The following is a 21,062-nucleotide window of genomic DNA, read 5'->3' on the forward strand; positions in this document are numbered from 1 at the left end:
AGTTTTCATGGTATTTTTTAAGCTATACTTGGCCCCTGTATATTAGTCATGTCCTTGGAAGTCCCCTGCCATTCTGAGGTTTCTGGACTGCTCTCCTGCAATTCCCTTGTCTAGAAGGAAAGCTGGCGTAGTCACAAATCAGACATAGAATGCAGCACATTGCGGACACTCTGGAATCACTGCCTTTTTAGTTCATAATTAAAATGCATTCGCATATCCAAAAACTTCTGCCACAGTTTAAGCTGCTACATCCAAGATAGCTCCTCTACCAGGCCTTGCTAGCAGCAACTGTGATGAATAGAATAGGAGTTGGAAGGGACCTACAACGATCATCTAGTCCAACTGTCTGACCACTTCAGGGTTGACCAAAAGTTAAAGCATGTTATTAAGGGTATTGTCCAAATGCCTCTTAAACACTGACAGGCTTGGGGCATTGACCACCTCTCTAGGAAGCCTGTTCCAGTGTTTGACCACCCTCTTGGTAGAAAAATGCTTCCTAATGTCCAGTCAGATAACCAAAGCATCACCTAGTGGTCTGTTCATGATCTGGTAGATGATAGTGCTGTGAAGCACGTTTTTGACTGGCCTACAGAGAGACCTATGTAGTACTAAAGAAGTTGCAAAATAATACAATTGAGATGCTGTTGCCAGGCTTTCAAGAATCAGGAACCAGGATCTCATGTTTTATGTGTTCAACAACTACTAGATTTAACAGAAAAGCTCCCAGATAACCTTGCTTAGGCTTAGCCATTAGCTCCTTCCCGCTGCTCCCTGCTGATTACGAATACATTTGTTCTCTGAGGACACTTTTTTTCCCTGACATCTCAGGGAAACAGGCTTAAATTTGGTATTCATGCTACATATATTTAATTCTACTTTGTACACAGAAGTCATTAAATGCCATGAGGCATCAATATGGATGTATTTTAAATTGAAAAAGTTATGGGGTGAGAAATTGCATTAGAGCAGTTGTTTGATTTGGAGAAGGAATCTCCTTTCTCATATATATCTCATTAAAGGAAATCAGTGCAAGTTCCATCTCAAATAATTTTGAACAAGTAAAAGCCAGTATGATTTTTATGGAGAGAGAATGACTGAAAGCTTCTACTTTGCCATATCCAACCATAACTGAAGTTTGCATTTATATCAGATATAACTTGGGTTCAGGTTCTCCATGGGCATTTTAGAGTGATTATCAGTTCCCTTGCAGCAGCAGAAAACAATCACCTATAATTGTATGTAACCTATTTTTTTAATTGAAAACTTGTATGTAACCTATTTTTTTATTGAAAACTGTCTTGATAATACAAAATGGCCCAGATATTTGTGTAATTTTATTTCCCCATTAAAAAGTTGAGCAATCAAGACAACTGGTAAAAGTAACTAATTTTCTTAACTATTATGTGGAACTTGTTTGTTACAAAACCTTTGCAATAGGCTTCCTTCAATTTCTGATGTCTCTTCTTCTAGTCTGTTACAGCCAGCCTGCCAGAGTTCAAGGAGCTTTTGAATGATGCTCTTAGTCATATGGTTTATTGGTAGGTAGTTCTGTGAGGAGGAGGGAGTTGGAGTCAATCATCCTTATGGGTCCCTTCCAACTTGAGATATTCTATGGTTCTATGATTCTATATTATATTTACCTATACTGTTATCATTGTGCTGTGCCCTGTTGTTGCTGGGATATCTTGGATGCTTCTGGGAGCTATGCCCTCCCTAGGATGCCAGACATTCCTGGTTTTGGACAAATTTAGAGTCATGGAATCATAGAATCAATTAGGTTGGAAAAGACCCTTAAGATCATCAAGTCCAACCATTAACCTAGCACTGCCAAGTCCACCACTAAACCATGTTCCTAAGTGCCACATCTGCACATCTTTGACAATACCTCCAGCGGTGGTGGTGACTCAACCACTTCCCTGGGCAGCCTGTTCCAATGCTTGACAATGCTTTTGGTGAAGAAATTTTTCCTAATAGCCATTCTAACCCTTCCCTGGTGCAACTTGAGGCCATTTCCTCTCGTCCTATTGCTTGTTACTTGGGAGAAGAGATCGACACCCACCTTGCTACAACCTCCTTTCAGGTAGTTGTAGAGAGTGATAAGGTCTCCCCTCAGCCTCCTTTCTCCAGACTAAACAACACCAGTTCCCTCAGCTGCTCCTCATAAGACTTCTGCTTCACCAGCTTCGTTGCCCTTCTTTGGGCACACTCCAGCACCTCCATGTCTTTCTTGTAGCAAGGGGCCCAAACTGAACACAGTACTCAAGGTGCGGCCTCACCAGTGCTGAGTACATGGGGACGCCCACTTCCCTAGTCCTGCTGGCCACACTATTTCTGATGCAGGCCAGGATGCCGTTGGCCTTCTTGGCCACCTGTGCACACTGCTGGCTCATATTCAGCTGGCTGTCGACCAACACCCCAGGTCCTTTTCCGACAGGCAGCTTTCCAGCCGCTCTTCCCCAAGCCTGTAGAATTGCATGCAGTTGTTGCGACACAAGTGCAGGACCCAGCACCTGGCCTTGTTGAACCTCATACAATTGGCCTTGGCCCATCGATCCAGCCTGTCCAGATCCCTCTGTAGAGCCTAGGCTCCTTTTGGGTCCTGTCTTTGCTTGTAGTTTTTTGTTTGTTTATTTGCTTGTTTTTAATTTTTTTTTCTTTAACTACATATAGCATTGACAACAAAGAATGCCATGTCAAGGAATTGCTTGCGCTTAAGGCAAACCTGTCACTTGCTTCATTGTAATTCTTATTTATTGAAATTGGGTCTCAAAACCTTTAAGGAGTTTGTTAACTGTCTTCTAACAAGTCGAGCACCACACACTGCTAGAACAAGACTTGGTGGTACTTCTTGATAAATGTGAGAAGTAGCTCTCAGGGTACTGTAAAAGGGTGGGAGGAGACAAAAGATGTCTCACACTGGATCAGCTTTGAGGGCGAAACTTGAGACAATGGTAATTAATGACAGAATATTATGTGATGAGTCACAAATGTACGTTTTACTAATGTGACAAACAGGAGCAGTGAGAAATGAGATTGCATGATAGGCTGGGTGACTAGTTCTTTCTCTGCTCATTTCATGGCTTCATGCACTGGATCCTATGCTTTGTGTGTGCTTTATGATTTTCTAAGTATAACTAAAATACGTGTAGGTTGATGTGAAGCAGAAGACAGTTCTGTGACACTGCTGAGTGCGCCTAGCAAAGAAGAGATCGTGTTCGCTATTTGGAAATATTTTCCATATTTTCTCATTGTCTATGATTCTGACTATGATCTCTGTATGAACTTGAGCAAGTAAGTCATTCTATTTCTCTGCTTTCAACAGACTGTTTATAAAGACATTCATTATCTTCTTTTTAAACATGATTTTGATAATAGAAGGAAACTTGTTTTAATTATTTCTTTTCCTAGGGACTTTTTTACCAGCTGAGAACCAAATGGAATTTCACATAGAAGAGATGCTGAAGGAGACAGGAAAGACCTTCTGCCCATGCTTACCTGAATTAAGAACAGTGACTGTATTTTCAAGAGTTGCTCCTCCTGATGCCTTGTCATACAAGAACAGTGAAGGATCAAGAAACACACCTGATCTAGGCACTCTGGATTTTTCTCAGCATTTGCTCAAATATTAAGATATTGGCTGTCCTCCCCTTCCTTTCAGCCCCCTTCCCTTCCCCTTCAGACTCTGCAAAGTGAGCAACCCCTTGTCCCCTGCCTGGGCTGTGCCAGCGGAGGGCACTCTAGAACTGCTTTTGCCAGATCAGACCTTGCCCAGGATATCAGTTCAGGGTGGGATTCTGAAAAAAAGTGTTCAAAACCATTTGAGTAACCTGTTTCACCCAGATGCTGCTACTAGATTTCTCAGCATTTTATGCATTTTCCCCTTCTGTGCACTTTAGAAATAACCTTCATTGATTAAGGCCCAGACTACGTGTAAAAATGTGAGCAATCATAAATGGCTCCAGTTGGTCTGCTGAAGTTTAGGTTGTCTTGTAGCTCTTTGCACATAACAACCCTTCTTTGTATCTTAACTGTTTGCAAGTGCTGACTTCACTGCTACCACCAGTGGGACAATTTGCTTGCGCTCTGACTTACTATATAGTAGTCAGAGAAAGGAAAAAGGGAAAGGAAGTATTTTAAAAGGCTGTAGAAAGCTGTGCTGCATACAAATGCCTTGTTGGATAGCCACAAATCCAATCTATCTGCAAATTCTTATCTTAGGAAGGGGTCCTGTCTAATTTTAATTCTAAAAATACAAAAATCATGCAGTATGTGGATTTAATGGAACATTTTGTCATATTTACTGTGAAAAGGAAGTCAGAATCATTGATGTTAAGAGTCATCTTTTGATTTCTTGGAGGAAGTCTGGAGTCAACTGCTGTGACAGGGGAAGTAGCAGAGTTGCTGGGGAGTTTTATTCCTAATGTCTCAGAGTAATATCAGATTAGGCTAATCTTTATGCTGCTAGTATAAATCATCCACTTTGAAATGGGTTTTGCATTTGCATCTAGGGTTGTTAGACCCCTCTTTGGGCCTGCCTGACTATAGCTAGTTGGTTGAGTCAGTGCTGCTCTAATTAGTGAGAAAAGCACTGAGCCCTTGCTTCCTGGAACACCAAGACTCCATGGTTTAGTCTAGATATCACAGAGTCCTGCAGTGAACATCTCACTCATGAATTAAAGTTACTATCTTTCAGTGAAACCATTAGAGTGAATGAAGTAAATGCATTGTAGATACACTCATTTCTACTGGTAGTAGAAATATTTGCTAACTTGACTATTAACCCTGGACTGAAGGCTAGAGTTTTGATAACTGCTGTATCATAAAATTTCAAATAGTTATGAACTGGAACCTGCTTTACATCAAGAAAAGTTCCATATGTTTCTGGCAACAGAAAGGTATTGCACTACATACTCGTTAAGCAAACAAGATATTAAGTAATTGTACAAGGAGGAAAGGAACCTACAGATAATATGGCATGAGATTTTGACAAGCACTATGACACTTTACTGCTTACTGAGTCTTTTTAATTTAAGAGCACTCTGAAGTGGGTTAATGGATTTCTTTCTTACCACTACCTTCTTGAATATTTTTAAAGAAGAAAGTTTAGAGAGGTTTTAACTTCATTTTGCTATAAGTTTTTTTCTCTTAAGTAACCTTACATGCCTTTGGCAGTGGGGAATTTACAACTATTTCTTTTAACTATTTCTTTAAACAAAAAAGAAAAGCCTGTATGCATTTGCTTAGAAAAACTATTAGAAAAGTTGTAATATTTAAGGTGATACTTTTTACAGGAGCAAGTTCAAATTAGTCTTTCAGCACTGTGAAGCCAGTATAGTTTTCCAGAAGTTATGACTAAGTAGTAATCTAGTATACTAGCAGTTATTATTAATTACTATTAACTATTAAAATACTATTTAGTGTGCTACAAACTATGAGATTATTACTAAGTAAAGCTGGCAATACTGGAAACTACTGTAGATTCTAGAAGCTTTAGAATATTTAAGTTTTGGCTTAGAGAGGGTTAATGTTAATAGACTGTGCTTCTACACTTGATATTTCAGTATTTTAAGGCTTTTAAAAAAAGCTTGTCTAAGCAAACATTTAATTCAGTATATTGTTAAGTTACTCTTAAAAATTGTGGGTTTCCTTACATGAGGATGGTGATTAACTTTTACAAATGAGAGCTGGGGGTTAAAACTGATAGCTCCATGAAAATATTGGCTTAATGCTCAGTAAAAGCAAATGGAAGGAACTGTCAGAAAATGGAGAATCAAAGAGAGAACATTATTGTGGCACTGTGTCCATCCATAAAGCCATATGGTATCTTAATACCATGGTCTGCTCTAGCATTCTATCTTAAAAAGAATATAATGGAAATGGAAAAGATCCAAAGGAGTGTAACAACTTAGAGAAGGCACTGCTGGAGACGGGATACTGAGCTAGATGGACCTTTAATTTGACCTACTACTTATTATCACAAATGTACTTTATTTTCTCAGTTGTATCTATTAAAAGTAAGTTACTTTATTTAAGGTACCTTTATTTAGTTTTATGTAATGAATACATGAATTTAAATGTTGGTTTTATACCCTATTACCTTAATTGCCATTTCCATCCAAATGTATCTTGGTATCATTCAAATTAAAAACAAATAAATAAGTAACATATGACTCATTCACTATCCTTAATGATAAAAATCTAAACAATAAGAATCTGCATATATATATTACACTATGAAACTATGTGAAACATGAACTGAAACAATGTGAAAAATGAACTGTATCTTTCTGGTTGTCAAAAATAATGAACAAATTTACTTTAAAGGTTATATTTTAATGATTATGCTGGTCTATGAGAATGATCTGTGTCTTAGGAATTAAGGCACAGAAGATTAAAATAACTTGCTTAAATCAATATTTCCTGCTTATTGATTTGAAACATGCTTAAAGTTATCAAATACATGTATAAGACTGTAGTCAATTCACCTAGAGAGAATATTATTACACCTGACTAATTTCATATCAGCATTTCACAAAAGGTAATTTTTTTTCTGGTCTAGAAAAATGAGAGTAATATCTGGAGTATTCAATCTTCTGATTTGTTTTGTTTTTCCTTCTGGATATTAGATTCACTGTTTCACAGTTCAAGCATTTAAACTTTCAGCCTGAACAAGTAAGATTTATAAACTACAGTTTCTTTGTATTTAATGTTAGATGTAAATAGTAATTAAAAAATGAAATAAACTTCAAAAGAAAATATCTTCTCAAAAACCAATACATTATAATTTCTATATTTATGTTCTAGTTATATAATATGGCTATTTATTAACATTGTAAAAAGTCTTCCTCTAAAATGTTTTTAAAGGTAGCCTTTACAGAGAATTTTTATAAAAAAATCCCTATTTTACAATGTTACAAAGAGAAAATTTTGGCTTAATAATTTTTTTGGATGAAATATCTTTCTGAACTGGGTATTACTCGTTTTAGCTATCTTACAGTAATTTCTACAGTATATTCCAAAATATTGCAGGTAATTTCAGACTTGTAAAGACCATCTTCTCCCTTTCCCCCACAATTATACAGAAGCTTAAGTTTTATAAAATTATCCCTGAAAAAGTCTTATTTACTGTAATATTCAAGGTCTAAAAAACTTAGTGGAATGATAATCCAGTTTTATTTTGACATGTGCATGTAAATCAATGCCCCCAACATTTATTTTAAAATTCCACACAATGAAATTACAAATTTGCAAAAAATGTAAAATTCTCAAAATGCAGCTCTTTCTGGAGAAATGCTTGTGGCACATACCCATCTTCCCACAAAAGACATTCCCATGACTACCCTACTTATTACTATTATATCTCAAATCTCTCCTGGATTTTGTGGAAGGAAAGAGAACAGAGCTGCCCAACTGAAATGAGGCTGTCCCTAATGACTCCAATTTTCCAGCATCAGGCCAGAGCCCTACCTCATTCCTATCGTATCTTTCTTTGATCTCCTTACTGCCTACACAAACTGGCTATTCAGAAATAATTTTGGCCAGATACAGGCACTTTTTGGCTAGCTTGGGAGCTGAGAATCTGTGCATTTCTCCAAGCTACACACAGATAAATATCATATGTATATTCCTTCTGGTTAGGAGTGCTTGCATGCCCCGACAGTGATTCTTAGCCATCCCAACCACAGAGTACAGAAGGCTGTTTGGGGATGTTTTCGTTGTGGGATGTGTTCAGGACTGCCTATGAGCTTGGGCATTAAATGTAACTCATTTGACTTTTTTAATCTTAAAATGAGTGTAATAATATTTAAGTACTTCATACAGGTTTTGTTTGAAGACTCAAATTATATTTGTCATGACCTGCATGAACATGCAAAGATTTTCAAATGCAGATCCAGAAATATGAACCCATATTTAGACATATCAGTAAATAATATAACTTTCAAAAGCAATTTCCATTGAAACTTTTAATATGTTTCTGTGATGCCAACCAACGTCTCAGACATACTGTGTGACTTTCGTACCCATACTGATACATTTCATACTGCATCTTTTTTTACCAGAAATCTCCTAACCATTCACAGAAACTTTTATAAACTTTTCTACATTCTTATGAAGACATCACCATTTGCCAAATGCTATTTGTACCTGTGTAGGTATTAGCCACTCAGTGCACCACAAAAGTGTGCACTGAATACTGAAGGACAGATCATGTTTCAGCTACTGTTTGAGCTAGACTTACTCTAAGAAATTGAATTCTCTCTTCTCAGTGAAATTACAGAAAGCAGCAGAGTACATCTCATTCAAAGAATGGTAATGATCACTGTTGAGCAGATAGCAGATGACCTTTTGGCCTGCAATGTCATATCTTGTGAAGAAGTGAATACCATTGCCTGTGAAAAGTTTGAACAAGAAGACTCAAGAATGATGATTTACATGATTCTGAATAAAGGTTCAGAAGCCTGCAATGTTTTGGTTAAGTCTCTTGGGAAACATAAGCCTTTTCTCTTTCATGATCTGCAAGGATATTGTAAGTATTACTGCTTATATTTTTGTCTTCTAATCAGGAGTTAATTATAGAAAAAAAACATGAAAAACTTGCAATGCACTCATTTTTACAATAGTCTTATAATTCTGTAGTTAAGTAAACTCTAATTTGATCTGTATGGTCTAAATTGTTTCATCTGAGAGAATAAGAGAGTGAACACTAAGAAATTTTACAACTGTTAAGACACAAAGAGGGGAAACCCAAATCCAGTGAAAAATTCTGAAAAGCTGAAAATCATCTGTGATCAGATAGTTGAAGTTCATACAGTTAAACACATCCCATCACTTGTTTATTATAAGAGAGTTGTGGGTGAGCTGAACACTGAATTATATGAGTTCTATGGACAAAATTAATATAAAATCTAATGGGGATAGGTAATGAATTTTTCAAACATAAACCTCTTCCCTGGAAGCTGAAACTACTTGTGCACAGGCTGCAAGTTCATTATGTTGTTAAAGGACTATCTTATTGTATAAATGTAAGGCATACACGTAGGCTAATCTTTCAGCACTCCCAGAGAGGCATGACATTTATTACCAAAACATTTCCCTAAAATAGGTTTCCCTGATTTCCTTCAGTTTGTGGGACTGTGCTTCTTTACTCCACCTGCTTCAAAAGTCTGATCTTGAAATACATGTCTGACTCAGCCCTGTCCCTTAGTTTCCATCTATGCACTTTAAAAAGTAGTGCATACAAAACTTCCAGGACTCCCTTTAGAAGCTGTTTTTTTTGTAAGCTTCAGACTTTCTAGATGTTACTACATTTTATTGCGTCTAGGATGGAAGGTTCGATTAAGCTCACCTCCAAACTGTATGAAAGCAATTCTTAGACTAACAAAAAGTAACACAAATGCAAAAGACATAGTTTAAAAAAAGAACTAGATTAAAAGTTCATTCAGTCCAACTGTCAAAAACTGTTACTGATTTACAAATCTATCTCTCTCAATACTCCAATACCTTTCATCTATCTATAAATGCTGTATTTCCATATTAAAACCTTATTACATGAAAAACTCATACTTTCATCATGCATTTGCACATATAAACTTTCATATGCCTGTATGCAAGCTTACATTTTTGGAATCCAATGCACGAATAGGGTAAGTCCAAAAGGCCCTCAAATAAGGAATTAAGTGGAGCCAGAGTGGTGTCTGCAGACTGTATAAATCTTCTGCCCAAGGATTAACTACAGCCCTTATCAATTAAGTCTTACCTAGACAGTGGACAATAAATACATCTCATGCTTCTTGCTTATCACCATTTCATTAATTTAGCAAGTACATTCAGGTGGTTCTTCCAAAAGTACTGAAATTTTAATTGACAAACTCATTGACTATTTAATTCACTGTTACATGATCTGTTTGCCTTAGGTACTACCAGGCAAGTGGAACAAGAACAATTAAATTATTTGATTCAGGTTTTAAAGTATGTGTATCTATCTTCAGCTTTTCAAAAATACATCCTCTGGGTAGTGACGTTGGCATAATTTTTTATTTTGGAACTGCCTATACTGATGTTCTGCTGTGGAAAAAAAATATACATAATAGCAGGAAAGGGCAGCTGATGCTTAACGTCCTTGTGGAGGAACTGAAAAATCCCTGCATTATAGAAGGAGAAGCTAGCAAAGGAAAAACAACTCGTCTTAAAAGAATTGCTGTACTCTGGGCTTCTGAAAATTGCTCCACTTTGAAAATCTGCCAATTTGTTTTCTTTATCAGTCTGACTAGCACAAGACGTGGAATATATCACTGTCTGTGATCAGCTTCATTTTGAACACCACCTCATCTGCAAACAAGGTTTCATGAAAATGCTACTAGTACAAAGGCAAAAGGTTCTTTTACTGTTAGACAGATATGATGAATTCAAACCCCCAAACTGTCCAGAGATAGAAGCAATGATTAAAGAAAACCACAAATTCAGGAACACGGTTATTATTGCTACCAGGACTGGATCTATTAATAAAATCAGACAGTTTGGGTCACTGATTGCTGTAATAGGAGATCTATCAGAGGAGAGTTGCGAGAAGCTCATTAACAATGTCTTGACAAACTGGTTCATGGTCTGTTAAACCAGCTTAAAGAGTCCACTTACAAGAAGAACCTTATGAAGACTTGACTCTGTCATCATTGCTTGTGCCATCCAAATGGGTGAAAGTAATTTTCATCCAAGCACCCAGACTCTACATTTCTCTGCTTTGTATGACTTGATGGTGGAGAAAAACAGGTACAAAACAAAAGAAATAACAGAAAATCATATGATGCTGAGAATAAATCATTGTGGAGGCTTAGCTTTAGATGGAATATTTGATCAAAGATTTGATTTTCAGTCTGAGGATTTAGCTGACATAAAAGAAAAAGTCCTGCTAGCTTCAGGTCTTCTAAATAAATACACAGCTCAAAGACTGAAGCCAACATATAGATTCTTTCACAAATCATTTCAGGAATACACTGCAGGCAGAAAACTTTGCAAACTATTGACATCCTGCCAAGAAGCAGAGGTGAAGAAAAGGTATAGTTATCTACAGAAAATTAATATTATTTCCGATATTACTAATAATTATTTAAATTGATCGTCTACACTTGTGGATCCTCTCTAGATGCCACTAGAATAATTTTGGACTTACTGAAGAGAATTGATCAACATAGAGATAATTCTGAACTGTTTTCATTAAATAATCTGGCTTTGGAAAGAGAATACACAAAAAAATCAGAAAATATAACAGAAAAGGAAGATTTAAGAGGAACTGACAAGGATATTTTTGCAGAGTGTGTCATTAATTTCTTTTATGAAAGTTCTTCAAAATCAGCCTTGAGCAGAGATTTTGAAGAGGGTTTTTTTGTGATAAAAGTATTTACATTAATACTCAAAATATCCCAACTTATTTCTCAGGTTTTTTTAGATACTTATGAAGTTGTCTTAGTGTACTAGGACTCATTAAGTCACACTTTTTTGGAAATTACTCAACAAGTAAGGAAATAGATGACGAAAATGTGGAAGATCTTCCAATTAATTCACTTAACACTTGCATTCCTGAAAAGGCTGTCTCCTTATTCTTCAACTAGAACCAGAGCCTTAGATCTTTAGAAATTACACTGCAAGATTTCAACAAGTTAAAGAAATGTGATATTAAATATCTGGGCAAAATATGTTGCTCTGCTGCAAGCCTCAAGCTACACATCAGCAATAGCGCTGGTATCACAGGACATTGAAAGAAGTCCTTGAAACCTGTGAAAACTTCCAAGATCTTACTGTGGAGTCCACACCTCTTACTGTGGAAGTTCAGCAACAGATCACAACAATGGCAAAGCTGAAAACCTATATAAAAGAGATCTGCAAAGTGAAAATCTGGAAGGTATAGTAAATGAGATCTTTTAGATAAATGTGGATGAGAAGGCAAAACAAAGGGGCTCATGGCTGCCTTGTATATGGAAGATGCCTGGTTTTGATCAGTTTGACAAATGTTATATTCCTAGAATGCAAATCTATATTCTTGGTGAAAGTGACTGCAGTCTACTCAGTTACGTAAATTTACTTATGTTATTTAGTTGTGTAGGTCAGGTCTGGCCTCTGAATTCCTGTAAATTGCCATTTCATTATATTCTTGGTTCTTGGTACACAATATATTAAAAAATCTGTTTTTTAATAAAATACTAGGTGGGAGAAAAAATGTAACTCCGGTGCAAATAATACACAGTAAATGAGATGATGTCTATACGCTAGCTGAATTTTGCAAGTGCCGTGGGATACAGCACACCATCACTTTAACTTAGTTTTCACAACAGATGCATATGGTTTTGACAACCAGATGAGAGTGTTGTAGCCTAATCTAGACCTGTAACATTGGACAGAAATTTTCCCTCATTGCTTCCTACATCTCTGTCATAATATCTGGCTAAGCATTTTTTTGAAAGAAGTCTAGTTCTGATGTTAATACCTAATGTGATGGAAAATCCTCACTATCTTTTGATAAGTCATTCCCATAATTAATGAAATGCTTCTAGCTTGAATAGTTGTTTTCTCTGAAAACTGCAATGGCATTATAAAGAAAAGTGTAGTAATTATAGTGTAGTATACTCCAGACATATCTGAGGTGAAGGATTGTACAATTAGGATGAGGGACATGTATTTCCTTATGCTGTGAATGACACACATCCAGGATCCTTCAATGTTATTGTTAGAGCAGGGCACTAATGGAGGATGGGTGCATCTGCTGCTGGACTGTGCTCTGAGCTTTTCCTCATTCAAGCTATCAATGAATGTATCTTGTCTTGAGAAATGTACACAAGCACTGATGATACCAAATCTCAGAGATAGATGATCATGAGTCCGCAAAGCACTCTTGCAGTGATAAAGACTAAGCACATTGTGGGCAGTACCAGTGTACCCTAGGAAGTGGTTATTCCCTTCTATTCTGCACTCTTGAGGCCAAATCTGGAATATGATGTGCAGTTTCAGGCTGCTCAGTATAAAAGAGATACTAACAATTTGGTTAGAATCCAACGGAGGGCCACTAACATGGCTAGGGAGCTGGAACACCTGATAACCTGATACACAAGGAGAAGCTAAGAGAACTGGGCATGGTTTGCCTGGAGAAAAAAAGGCCAATGGGGAAACTAATTGCAGTCTTCCATTACCTTAAGGGTGTTGTAGAAAAGATGGAAACTTTCAGAGCTGCACAAGTAAAGGGCAAGAGTCAACAACGTCAAGTTTGTAACAAGGGAAGTTGCAATTGGATATAAAAAGTTTTTTACCATGAAGGTGATCAAACATTGCAACAGGGATCTGGAAGTCATTTAATCACTATCCTTGGAGATTTTCAAAATTCGTCTGGACAAGGCTCTGAGCAACCTCATCTAACTTTAAAATCAGCCCTGCTTTAAGCAGGAAATCGAACTAGATGACCTCAGAAGTCCTAACCTGATTTTTTTGATCATTCTATGACATATGACCTCAAGATTATTCTGGAACTACATATAAATTTATGCTCTCTCCTGTGTGCCCACATATGCCAAGATTGTTAGGAAGAAAAGCATAAGAATATAGTAACAACAGCCATACTGATTCAGAGGAAGGGTCCATCTACCTTGGTTCATTGTCTCCCACAGCACTTGTAAGTGGATGTCTAAGGAAGAGCAAGAACAATGCAAGAATCTATAATAATTTCTTCTCAATAAACTCACAGCCTCTGTTTTAAGCTCAGACCAGCTGCCTGTGTTTATGATTTGTTTATTCAGTGAGCACCCCAAAGGGTCCTGCTAGTACTTGTCTGTCTTTGCTTTGAGCCCATGTAAACTTCCTGCATCTGCATCATCCTTTGGCAAAGGGTGTGAAGGACTATGTCCTTAATGTTTGTTTTGGACTATTTTCAATTGGTGACCTCTTGTTCTTGTACTGGAAGAAAAAATCCAAACAGTCAGTCTCTACCCAACCTTTTCCTTGCACTCATTATTTTGTAGACCTCTGTCATATTCTCCCTAGGTTATTCCTTTTAGATGTTCGTATTTTCACACAAAGCTATTATTTACTTTTCACAAGAACCTGATATCAGTGAAGTGTATCTGTTCCACAAATGAATTTGTTCCTGTATTAAATTAAAATGCTGTGTACATCTATGTGGATTTTTTTTTTTTCAGCAGGTGGACTTATTGATGGAATCAAGAAACTTGTGAATGCTGAAGGGCTTGTAGTTCACATAGGTATGGATGAAGGTAATACAAAAAAATTAGGTAATTTCCTCTCTCCTATTTTACACCATTATCAAGTATATGGTGCTGAGAATGTGAATGTTTTAACAAGTTGGTCTTAAATTTGTACACTATTAGGACATGAAAATCCTATCATCTAATTTAGAGAAGTAATTTCTTATATATTTGTGTTGAAGTCTTGATGTGTTCTGTATCCTGATCATCACAAAGTATTTCAGTGCTCCTTTCAAGTCAGTAATGCATGCTGTAGTCAAACAGATCTAACATACTGATCCCAGGACTGGCTAATCTGCATGAACCACAAGTCAGGAGGTTGCAAAGATGATACAGTTCCCTTCCCTGACCTATTGCTGACTTTCTGCAAGGTCAGCCACTGGATACCAAGGTTGAAAAGCTTGAATAATGTTTGCTAGGGCCACACAACCCAGTAACTGAAATAGAGACGGCAATTCATATGTCTACCCATCCTCTCTTTGATGGCATGGTAAAAAAATGCTTTTCCTGGATTTGTTCCACAGGAAGATCGCATTTGATCCTCTATGAGTTACTTTCTCTGGGCTGAAGGGCAGTTCATATTGATTACATGATACAGTAGCTGAACAGGAGGCTGTGTTTATAATTTTTTTTCAAACAAAACCTGTCATATATTTCATGGCATCAAAATATAGATAGTTGTATGCCAGACAGTAAACATCTAACTCTGTCTAGCCATTTGCTGTGATCAAGACATTATAAACATATCAAAACAGTTTATCTAACAATGTGACCTGGGTTGTTGGGTTTTTTTCCCCATTCCATTCATAGCTGAAGGTAGCAGAAATTTGAGAAAGCTATGCTTATTATACATGAATCAGTTGACAGCTATTGGGGATGACATAACCTACATTGTAAGACCGGTCTCTGGTGAACTGGAAGAAATCCAACTAGTCAACTGCTGTATCTCCAGCAATGCTGTGGAAATTCTAGGTAAGAATAGTAATAGTAACTTTACAAACTGAATAGGCGTGTTTTGAAAATCAAAACATAATTCTATAACAGAAGAAAAAAGCATATAAGGATAAAATCAGAAACACTTAGGTTCACATTAAGATTCAGTTAGCAGAGATGTAGAATGAAGTAAGGAAAGTTTTATATAAAGCTTTTATATAAAACCTAAGTATAAAGGTTATATAAAAGAGAAAGATAAACTATTGCATAGCTCTGTAAACAAACAAAATAGGAAAGCAAATAATGGATGATGCAAGCAAAACTAGTTTTCAAAGTTTGTTTTGTTTCAATCATTACCAAAAATATTAGTTCTGATCAGGTACCTACTCAAATCATTTAACAAGGTCAAAGTAGTACAAATAAGGATAAATAAAAATTATTTAACTAAAACACATGAACTTAGGTTAGCAGAACCTAGGGAAATTCACAATTAAGTATGTAAGGAACAAGCTGAAAGAATCATTGAACTATAGACAACTGTCTCTGAACATTTGTGGAGGCAGGAAAGTGGAAAATCCAGTATCTTTTCCTTGAAAGGAGGAAATCATAGAGAAGCCAACCTCCGTCTGATACAAGAAAAATTCCGAGACAGATTATCACACATTTTGTAAGCACTTAAATTATAGAGATAAAAGGTAGTGTGAACAAATCACATCAAACCTTTCCAGGGAACAGGGTAATAAGATTGTGAAAAGATAAGTCTGGATCTATCATAACTCAAATGAAGTTTTTAACCTATCCTATACAACATCCTTAACAAGAAGCTAATGAAATACATACAAATAAAATGGGTGCACAACTGGTTGAAAAATTACTTTCAAAGAGTTATCACAAATGTTTCACTAAGTGAGAGCACATTTTCATACAATCAAATCCTTCCTTGTTCTAAACAATATTTTAACTGATGGCTTAAATGACAGAATGGAGGATACATGTATAAAATGTCAGATGATACTGAGCTTGGAAGGCTTACAAGCCCTGTTGGAATACAAAACCATAAATAAAATTGGATGCATTTAAGAGGTGGTCCAAAAACAATGATAGGGGATTCAGTATAGACAGATGTAAAGGGCTGTAGTGGGGAATGAGACATGAATTTCATTAATATAAAATGGAGATTTACCTGTGTAGCAGGAAAGAATCAGAGCTCTTCTGTGGAAGACTGGAGATATGCTATTGCAAAAAACATCTGCTGGTGAGTCCTGAGCAAGAAATCTGTGCCCAACCTCAGTATCATAATTTAAAAAGGTACGGAGAAATTGAGAGAGAGCACCAAGAACAGCTAGAGGTTAAGAAAATGTGACTTAGGAGGAACGGTTTGGTTTTGTTTTGGTTGAGAGACAAGACTGAAAAAGATATGATACATTTTTTATGCTCTTTAAACATTGCTACAAAGAGATGAGAATCAACCATTCTTCTTGTCCACTGGGAGAAGAAAGTAGCTAAATTTGCACAGAGAATATTTAGCTTGGGTATTGGCAGAAACTTTTTAAATCCGGGAAGGTAAAATAGTGCCTTGGGAGAATATGGAAATTTTCAAAGAGCAAGATAGATAAATATGTATCATGAATGGTTTAGTCTTATCAGTATCCTGCCCCATTACAGATGTTTAGACTCTAAGTTCCCATATAGTCCCACTCTTCCACAGTTCTCTGATTCTGTAAAATATACATTTTTATATCATAACAAAAAAACTTGACAGCTTTGTGAAGCAGGAGGTTGAAGTCTCCAGGGCTTAAACCACTAAAGAATCTCCCATGTGTTCAGACAGCTTTGCCCTGCTTCTCTGTTGCAAAGACAACTTAAACTTGTCTCATTGCCACTAAAGATTCATTTAGCCACCAGAATATAAATTATACAGAACCATTATGCCAGCTCTTACAGCTGGCCAGGTCCTTTATTATATCAATTCCTAGAGACACAGTTAACAACAAGAGAGCACAGTTTGCATCAGAGAGGTGTCAGAAAAACAAGAAGACTCTGGAGGTTTTTAAAAATCTTGTCTTGCTGTTCATTAAAAAACAAAGCTAAGGAAGGTGCAATAGAAGACAAGTCATGCTGCACTGAAAACATGCATAACAAGTTTTTTTCCTCCCATAGCTCGGAATCTTTTTAATTTGCCAAAACTGAATGTACTTGCTTTGTCGGAAAATTATTAGAAAAGAAAGGAAAAGATGTTATCCACAGACTTTTTAAGTCAGAAGTTTTCTTTATCTAAATCATTTGAATTGGGAATGAGCTTCAATTCTAAGACCTATCCAGACAGAAATTCAAGAATTCTTTCCTCTTTTAAGTAGGATATAATTGGTATCCTGAACCATGTCCTCTCAGCCAATGGGAAGTTTTTAGAAGTAAGGAATATTGTATGCAATTGGCTGCTCTGTCTTTGCTATCAAAGCAACAATCCTGGAGTTTTTAACCTACCAGTATTTTCTTCACTGTTGAAATGTGATTTGGTTTAACTTTTTAAAGTGATTTTACAGTGAGCTGTTATAACAACAACAAAAAAATTGCACTTATTTTCATTTAGTTGATGGCTTAAATGTCCTGCCTAGGATGAAAGTGCTGATGCTTGCCTGGGGGAATGATGTAAAGGTTTACCTAAAAAAAATTGTTAAAACTACTGGAAACAATGCCACAGCTGACGAAACTTGGGTTGAGGAAATGGAGCCTCACTGATGTGGAGGTTAGAATTCTAGGTAAGGAAGGGTACTGTGGATGAGCAAAGGATGAAGGACAAAAACTAGACAAAACTCAAAACCATTTCAGGACACCCAGCAATAAGTGAAATAGCATCAAGTCTGAGTAGGGGATAGAGAGAGATATATGATATATATAGCATTAGATGAGCTAAATAATGCTCATGTTTCTGCTCAATGAGGACCATTTTTCGCTGCATAAGTAGTGCAAGGAAGACTGCAGGCAACTGGAGATTCTTGTGAAGAATCTCCTTGAGAGGGAATTGTTTCTGATTGATGGATTTATTATCTCCTCCATAAACATGGCAGGAATAGAATTGGACTCTTCTTACATTAAATTGTCCACTAACATAACATCTGTTACAGAATGTATGTCAATAGTAGAGTTAAAAAAGGCCAATGCTAGTATAACTTTTATCAAGGTAGATAGCTGAAGATTGGGGAGATATAAAAAACTGCATGGATTCACATCACTCACCCCTTCTAGGGATACAGTAGAAATGAAATGCCAAAATGAATGAGAATATTCATGACCTTGATCTTGCAATGCTTTTGTGTGAGTGGTCATAAGCAGCAGTCCATCAGCCCATTTAAGCTAATGACCTCTCTGTAGTTAAAAGGATCCTGTTGTATGCAACATACTGCAAGGTTATGTTTTAACAAGGAAGAAAAGTCTAGATATGAAAAAATTTGTGATCTGTGGCTGCTATATTTTACATTCTTGGTTCTAAACAAGGAAAAAAAGTAATATGCAAGCACATGTTTAAATCCTTTTCTATTAAGTGTGGTAGTGTTTTAAGCATAGAAGTTCAACTGAATTCAGTAAGACTCAATTCTTCAATATCCTGAATAGGAATCATTCTCTTCATTAGGGCTTGAAGCAAAAATAAATACATAAATACATAAATAAATATATGTTCACAGGCAATTTTTTTTTGAGAAAGAGCACCTGCAGAACCTTCAGCATTTGGACTTGGCAATGAATTGTGTAGTGAATTGTGTGTGAATTGTGTAGCAAGCGAAACAGCTTTCCTTCATGCAGCCACTGATCTCTCTCAAGAAGCTGATATCTGTAGATTTCAACAGCAAACAAGATTAGGTGTCTGCATCACTGTTAATGTGCAAATATTTAAAGGAGAATGAAGTCACTGGATGGAAGTTTTATTGCCATGATCTTGGACTTATGGGGGTGCAAAGAAAAACTGCGAAAAACAATTTCAGCTAGTGCATTCTTAAACAGAACAAGCTTTCCCATGGGACATTCACTTACAATCCTCCATATTTGAGAAATGCTCTTTTCTATAACCACTCATTGAATCAGCAGCTCTAGGGTTATTTGGATCTCCTGGTCTGCTAGTGACTGGCGTGAGAATAGTATCACATCCTTTTCTGGGAGAAACAGGTCAAAAGAAAGTAAGAGAGAGATCACCTTGCATTAGCCCCAAATCCAGCAACCTGTAATGCCTCTCAGTCTTTAAATGGTTTCAAGGAGTGTTTACTTTATCTGTGTGTGCTTTCTATAAGCTCATTTTTATTAGCTTTAAAGTTTAACTGTGTAGATTAAGGAAAGCTCTTAATAAAAAGGTAACAATGCCTGCAACTTGATGGATAGTAGGTAGGTGTTTTACCAGGGTTTTTTTTCAGTTAGATAGTGAAGTTGTCTGACCTAGCACAGAGAAGCTTTTCCTACTGGCAGGGCAATTCTAGTATAGCTACATCTCTATCATACACTACAGGAAAATGTATTGTAGAGACAGAATATGCCAATGAAAAGTTAGAACTCTAAAATAACAACAGTATCATTAGAGCATATTAGCTCTACAAAAAAGGGCATGGTCACACAAGTGACCATGAATTAAAGAGAGATGTAACCAAGAACTATTCTGCAGTTATTAGCCACAAACAAATTCTTACTCCACAGCAAAACCCCAGAGAGCTTATTTCAAGTGACTTTCACCATTTTTAATCTACCACCATTTTGACTAGTGAGAAGAAGTCAGCATTTATTGCTTTCTTTCACAGTAAGCTACCTCACATGTGACTTGCGCTAAGAATTTACACGTGGACATTATAACAAGTTGCCAGTGTACTCTTAAGTTCATACTGTGGTCCACTTTACAGGAAGTTGGTTGTTTTCTGATACCCTTAGTTCCTGGTGTAGACAAGACAGAATGCAGTCTCCAGGCCCTCATAGTCCACAAATATCCCAGGAAAGAACCATGTACACAAGGCAGCTCCAAACACAGCAAAAGAAAACAGAGGATTTGGTCACATCTGTAGAAAGCAGTGGCCAACCAAAGACAGCGGACTCTTGTTTCCTGTCTGCCACTGGAATGAAGGGACAGGAGCACCAGTTAGAGCTTCTGTTTCACTTCTCTAGGGAGTGTTGAACCATGGGTGCTTGTATGTCATAAACCCCTTGACTCTGTGTTATCTCCTCATAAGCACTTGTACTTGTGAGTTCTGTTTTGTGCCGGAGAGTGCTTCAAAGCTGTTTCATTCATCTCCCTGTGCCCTGCCAGTGAAAAGAAATACAGCATTTTCCCTGTAGTTAGGGTCCTTCACAGGCATGATCCCAATTCAGCGAAAATGCTTAAGTTATCTCTATTGACAAAATCTGACACAGGCTAGAAATACTTTTTTTTTTCCAAGCAGCAAAACCCTATATCAAATATATAGACTGAAAACTGAATAAAAAAAAATAGAAAAATGGGTTTAAAATTACTAGGGTGCATCTGTGAAAACAGACACATGGATTTCTGTAGTAAATACTTATTTTCTATTTTGACACAGAAAGGAGATCTCAAAATAATACAGTTTAAAAAAAAGAAGATAGTTTCATCATCATTTATATATTTCGATCTTCTCAATTGCTTAGTTGCTTAGCAGAGCAACTTTGTGCTTCAAAGCTCTATTTGAGATTGGTCAAAATGTGAAAGAATAACCAAGCTCTTGGTAAACCCTGCATCCCTCTTCCCACAGCTGTATTTGATTTCTTTCCCTCCTACTCTCTCAGCAGGCTATATTTCTCTCCAAAGACTGTAGCTAATGTTGGTTACATTAGACACAATGAAAAGTTGAATAAATAGAGACCATTTTTGTTCTGCCTATTCCTTTGTTTACACTT

General features: G+C 36.7%; 1 protein-coding gene across 1 annotated transcript in view; it reads left to right on the plus strand.

Moving 5' to 3' along the window:
* The first annotated feature begins 5,725 nt into the window (after positions 1 to 5,725).
* The window catches only part of NLRC4 (NLR family CARD domain containing 4), a 95,398-nt gene continuing 80,061 nt past the window's right edge, over positions 5,726 to 21,062 (plus strand). The window contains 7 exon segments of the mRNA XM_049831488.1: positions 5,726 to 5,820; positions 8,268 to 8,527; positions 14,181 to 14,270; positions 15,054 to 15,215; positions 17,337 to 17,390; positions 17,767 to 17,840; positions 17,842 to 17,935. Of these exon segments, the coding sequence (XP_049687445.1) occupies positions 5,726 to 5,820; positions 8,268 to 8,527; positions 14,181 to 14,270; positions 15,054 to 15,215; positions 17,337 to 17,390; positions 17,767 to 17,840; positions 17,842 to 17,935 (829 nt within the window).

This window comes from Accipiter gentilis, chromosome 28 (genome assembly GCF_929443795.1).
Source record: "Accipiter gentilis chromosome 28, bAccGen1.1, whole genome shotgun sequence".
Lineage (NCBI taxonomy): Eukaryota > Metazoa > Chordata > Aves > Accipitriformes > Accipitridae > Astur > Astur gentilis.